This window comes from Ochotona curzoniae, unplaced genomic scaffold (genome assembly GCF_017591425.1).
Source record: "Ochotona curzoniae isolate NIBS_2020 unplaced genomic scaffold, NIBS_Ocur_1.0 contig_584, whole genome shotgun sequence".
In the NCBI taxonomy this organism is placed as follows: domain Eukaryota; kingdom Metazoa; phylum Chordata; class Mammalia; order Lagomorpha; family Ochotonidae; genus Ochotona; species Ochotona curzoniae.
Window position 1 is genome coordinate 204,991 of NW_024466480.1, and position 5,978 is coordinate 210,968.

Consider the following 5,978-nt stretch of genomic DNA (forward strand, 5'->3'; position numbering starts at 1 on the left):
TAAATGGGTATTTTTCAAGTGATCAAAGCACATCACATGCAGTGTGAGAAGTTTCTGATGATTTAGGAAAAGACTGAGGGTGGCAAGGAATTCTTAGTCAGTGATCCTCTGTGTGGGACCAGAAGGAACTAAGCCATTTGAAACACAGGACCTACATTCTGAACTGGAACATGAATTTGTGACTACTTCTCTGTTGGTTATGTCTATTTTGCATAAATATGATTCAGTTGCAATTACTTCTTCTTGGTAGTGATCTGCACCACATGAAAATGAGAAACCAAACTCAGTTTTTAGAATTCCTTCTCCTGGGATTCTCAGAGGACCCAGCACTTCAGCCTCTCATCTTTGGCCTGTTCCTCTCCATGTACCTGGTCACTGTCAGTGGGAACCTGCTCATCGTCCTGGCCATCCTCTCTGATCCACACCTCCACACGCCCATGTACTTCTTCCTCGCCAACCTGTCCTTGGTGGATGTCTGCTTCACCTCCACCACCGTCCCCAAGATGCTGGTGAACATCCCGACGCAGAGCAGAGCCATCAGCTACGCGGGCTGCATCACACAGATGTTCTTTTTTATATGGTTTGTTGGGTTGGATGATTTACTCTTGACTGTAATGGCCTATGATCGGCTTGTGGCCATCTGTCACCCCCTGAACTACACAGCCATCATGACCCCCCGGCTCTGTGTGCAGCTCGTTCTGGTGTGCTGGGTCTTAGCTGCCTTAGATTCACTGGTGCACAGCTTACTGGTGCTGAGGCTGAGCTTCTGCACACACGTGGAAATCCCCCACTTTTTCTGTGAGACAAATCATGTGATCCACAGAGCCTGTTCTGACACCTTTCTCAATGACCTCATGATGTATCTTGCAGCTGTGTTGCTATTGGGTGGTCCGCTGGCTGGGATCCTGTACTCTTACTCTAAGATCATCTCCTCCATCCGTGCCATCTCGTCAGCTCAGGGCAAGTATAAAGCCTTTTCCACCTGTGCCTCTCACCTCTCCGCCATCTCCCTATTTTATGGCACAAGCATAGGTGTGTACCTCAGTGCCAGTGCTGCCCCAAGTTCAGCCTCAACTGCAGCAGCCTCGGTGATGTACACCGTGGTCACCCCCATGCTGAACCCCTTCATCTACAGCCTGAGGAACACAGACATGAAGAGGGCTCTGAAAAGACTGTTGTTTCGTAAATGATCGTGGAACCCACAGTGTTGGGGCTGAGCGGTGTCAGTGACTCATGTCTCAGACTCAAGGTCAGATACTGACATGAATTTATCAGAGGAGGAATCAGAGCTTGCTTAGTCTGTTCTCTGTCAAGTTTTACATTTTTTAAATGCATAATTCCTCTGTTTATACGACAAATAAAAGATAATTGCATTGCATTGTGTGTTTTTTCGCTGGTGACACACAGTGTTTTTTTCCTGACTTTTTCCTTTTTTTCCCACCCTTAGAGTTATTGTTGTTTCAAAAATAAAAGAAATTTTTATTTATTTAGCAGTAGAAACATGAGGTGTTAGTCTATGTGCTAAACAACTTTTAATTCCATATGTATTTTTTACAGTGTATATTCTGTTTTTTGCATATCATGCCTGTGATATTTCAATATTCTCCTTACCACATAAATTTGTCTTTTTAAGAATTGGCCTATTTGAGTATACATGCTGTTCTCCGGTTGTCACCAAATTTATTGCAAAAAGATAAGATTTTATTGTTGAGTAGCCTTCCCTTGTTTATGTATAACAGATGCCTGTGCATGGAACCCTAATTAGCATAGCAATTGCACATGCTCCTTGAACTGCATGAGGTTAAATGTGCAGAATTGAAATGTCCAGATTTCTCAGGATACGATTTCTTGTTAAATAACATCATATGAGGACCTGGCACTGTGGCCTAGCAGCTAAAGTTCTCACCTTGATCGCACTGGGATCTCATATGAATGCCAGTTCTACTCCCAGCAGCCCCACTTCCCATCAAGGTCCACGTGTGTGGCCTGGGAAAGCAGTTGATTGTGGCCCAAAGCCTTGGGACTCTGTACCCACGTGGGAGACCCAGAGGAGGGTCTGGGCTCCTGACTTTGGATCGGCTCAGCACCAGCCACTGCGGCTGCTTGGGGAGTGAATCATCAAACTGAAGATCTTTCTGTCTCTCCTCCTCTCTGTATATATCTGACTTGGCAATAAAAATAATGAAATAAATCTTTAAAAATAATAATGTCATGTGGCACAATTCAATATTTTTCTTCTTAGCTTAGTAGTTTATTTTTACACAACATACTATTAAGAGTCATTGTAGTAAAAGTTTAAATGTTCTATTCCAACCAGAGCAAAAAGATGCCTATTTTATGCTTTTCTTATATGTGATAGCTAATAGAGAATGCTCACAGGAAAAAAAAAAAAAAACACAATGCATAAGAATAAAACTGGCATGCTGTGAGTTTTTTTATTTTATTAACCCTTGTCCATACTCCTGTACAGCAGTAGCCTTTATGCTTTTTAGCTGACATTAAAGTTGTGATTTTATAGTTGAAATTACATGACTGGAAAAAAATCAGTGAAAAAAAGGAACGAAGAGGAGAATGAGGCAGGCAAACATGAAGAATTTCTTAGAATTTTATTTATGAAATACCTGAAACCTGTCTTTCTATCCATAACGATTTTTCAAAAGAAAATTTTAAAAAGGCATTAGAACAAGAGACAGTGTAATGACTTAACAGGGGGTGGGGAAGACTGTTAATGAATATCAACCAGTATCAGCAGTTCATTCGTCTCTGTGCTTGAATAAGATTTTCTTTTATGCACAGGCAACATTTTATTTACTCATGAATTGATGCAGATTTGCTTTGTTTTCCACTTCTGGGCTATTTCAAATATTTCAAAGATACTAGAGAAAAGCTGTGTACAAAAAAATAAAGTCATTAGAACATCTCCATTCATTTGTTAAACTCATGTAATGAAAGCTTGCTTTCCTATTGGCTAGGGTGGAAAATTTGTGAAAACAGCAGTTTTGTCACTGGAGTTCTGAGAATTCTTTCTATTTCTCGTAGAGCGATAAGTTTTCAGAAACCTGTCCTTGTTGTGCTTTTTCCTAGGAAGCTTCTGGAAGTTGAGACATTGTCAGATTATGGTTGCCAAAAGCTTTCGGAAGACACTTATCAGTATTTAATAGCACTTAAAATATCCATGCATAAAATCCATTGGAAGTTTATTATACCGGAGTAGCAATGAAGAAGGAAATCTAATTATCACTGTGAATTACATTCCCACATAACTAAAATAGTGTGGCCCACACATCATATTTCTAGAAATTCTATGCTTTTTCTGGGAAACAGAAACAGGGCGTGGTTGACCTCTCTTTCCCTGCCTCCCTCTCACTCTCTCTGTCTTTTAAAGAATTCTCTTTTAAAAATATGACACAAAAAAGTTAGATGTTCCTAACTTGTGCCCTGAGTTTTAAAGACCTGAGTCTTAAAGGCCTAATTTGGGGCTATGACTTAAAAAAAAGGCCATCGGCAGATTTCCCTCAGATGTGTTTTCACAGCCCTCTGGATATCATTATTCCTGAGACTGTAGATGAAGGGGTTCAACATGGGAGTGACCACGGTGTACATCACCGAGGCCATGGCTGTTGAGTGTGAGTTGTGTGCAGCAGCTGAACTGAGGTACACACCCAGTGCTGTTCCATAAAACAAGGAAACAACAGAGAGGTGAGAGGCACAGGTGGAAAGGGCTTTATACTTGCCCTGAGCTGACGAGATGGCACGGATGGAGGAGGCGATCTTGGAGTAAGAGTACAGGATCCCAGCCAGCGGACCTCCTCCCACCAGTACAGCTGCAAGATACATCATGAGGTCATTGAGAAAGGTGTCAGAACAGGCTCTGTGGATCACCTGATTCAACTCACAGAAGAAGTGAGGGATTTCCACGTGTGTGCCGAAGCTCAGCCTCAGCACCAGTAAGCTGTGTAACAAGGCATACAGGACACTGATAGTCCAGCACAACAGAACCAGCTGCACACAGAGCTGGGGGTTCATGATGACCGTGTAATGCAGGGGGTGACAGATGGCCACAAAACGGTCATAGGCCATCACAGCCAGCAGAAAGTCATCCAGATCTCCAAATAGGAGAAAGAAGAACATCTGTGTGATGCAGCCTGCATAGCTGATGGCTCTGCTCTGCATCTGGATGTTCACCAGCATCTTGGGGACAGTGGTGGAGGTGAAGCCGACATCCACCAAGGACAGGTTGGCGAGGAAGAAGTACATGGGCACATGGAGGTGGGGGTCAGAGAGGATGGCCAGGACAATGAGTAGGTTTCCGCTGACAGTGACCAGGTACGTGGAGAGAAATAACATGAAGATGAGAGGCTGCAATCCTGGATCTTCGGAAAGGCCTTGGAGAAGGAATTCCACAACCCATGTGTAGTTCCCTGCTTCCATGTCAGCAATGTGACTACCAAAATGTGAAAAAAAATGATAGATCTGAGCACTAGTTACACGCTGCCAGAACCATGATATGTGTTCTTCATGTCAGTCTGAATGCCCCAGAATGCTTCTGTTCTGTGGTGTAGAATTCCTCTTGATGATCCTCACCTCCTCATGAGGCTGTGTCTCCTGCAGCTACAATTATATTCCATGATGCCCTTGAGCATAGGATGTTGAATCATCATGTTCCAGGCTCCGTTTCAGCAGTGCGTGAGCAACGCTGAGACACAAGCATCCCTAAGAGTGAAGAAGACAAGACAAAGCATGCAACACATCACTGGATGCACAGCTCTGCTGGAAAGGAAAGAAATCAGGTAAGAGAGCCAGGGAAAATCGGGTTGTACTTGCCTGTTTCTGCAGTTCATGGAAGCCCAGCAAACAATGTGAGATTTGGTCAAAGATTAAGATCTCAACGAACACAAAGCAGGTGCACAAATTTGTCTGGGAAATGGGTTGTCTGACAAGAGCCATGGGTCATGCAGAGTTCCTGTGGCTGGGCTCATTTCTGATGATCAAAGCCATCAGAGTAGAATCCAAGAAAAGACTAAGCAACAGGGAAAGGGCTGAGATTGAGAATATGGAGGCAGGCAGGAGGCTCATCCCCATCACACTTCAAGATGGAGGGAGTCCTTCTGTCCAATGTCACTGCAGTTCATGTTTCTCTGATGAGCTGCACACACCTTCCTCGAAGTGAAAAGGGGGCTGCTCTATTTCCACCTCTGCTTGTGTGTCTTGCCTACTGCATCATGTGTGACAATTGAGGACACTGGTGCTCTTGACTTACAGTATACCTTTCTTAACTAAAACATACTGTACAAAGAGAGACGCTCTCGAATACTGTGCTTTAGCAGCTTGTGTTGCTAGTGGGAATTGCACAGCCCCGTGGGATCTGTGCCTCACCTCCCACTGTCCACGAGTGAGAAAAATCACAACCTTGTGAAAGGGTCAGCATTCAAAGGACAGTGTAGCCTTTTCGGCATGAGAAAGTCAATCAACCATGAACTTGAGCCAGTGCATGCCGGAGACTGTGTGATGAGCTTAGGTGCCTCTTCCTGTTACTGTCTTTGCTCACCCCCACACATACGTAGACACACACTCAATAATATGCGTGAACACACTGGGAAGGTGGGAAAATGGCACTTCTCTTACTCCTGCTTTTCTACCATCTCCTTCAAAACCCTGTGACACAAAGGTGAACACCATGGTCCCCTTCATGTGGCACGGACGCTCTACCCATCCCAGTCACGTCATTGGAGCGGAGCTCTGTGGGGCTGTCACTGTCACACCCACTGTCACGACAGAGTGCAAACAGGACATACACTTTACTTGAGCTTGTGACTCTCCCACTGGCTACATTTCTATGTGTTCGTTATCTGCCTTGGGCAGAGATGATATTTTTAAAGTGCCCAACAAATAGAACTGTCCCTAAGGAGGATCTAACAAGATCAAGGACACCAAGAGAGATCATTAGAAGAACTTTCACTGGGTTGGAAGCACGCTGT

General features: G+C 44.0%; 2 protein-coding genes across 2 annotated transcripts; one reads left to right on the forward strand and one right to left on the reverse strand.

The window, feature by feature from the left end:
* Positions 1-263: 263 nt before the first annotated feature.
* On the forward strand, positions 264-1,190 carry LOC121162868 (olfactory receptor 7A10-like). Its single transcript, XM_040990103.1, has one exon. It carries the CDS (start codon positions 264-266, stop codon positions 1,188-1,190), a length of 927 nt encoding a protein of 308 aa, XP_040846037.1.
* A 2,296-nt stretch (positions 1,191-3,486) lies between these two features.
* Positions 3,487-4,431, reverse strand: LOC121162870 (olfactory receptor 7A10-like). Its single transcript, XM_040990104.1, has one exon. It carries the CDS (start codon positions 4,429-4,431, stop codon positions 3,487-3,489), a length of 945 nt encoding a protein of 314 aa, XP_040846038.1.
* Between the last annotated feature and the right edge of the window lie 1,547 nt (positions 4,432-5,978).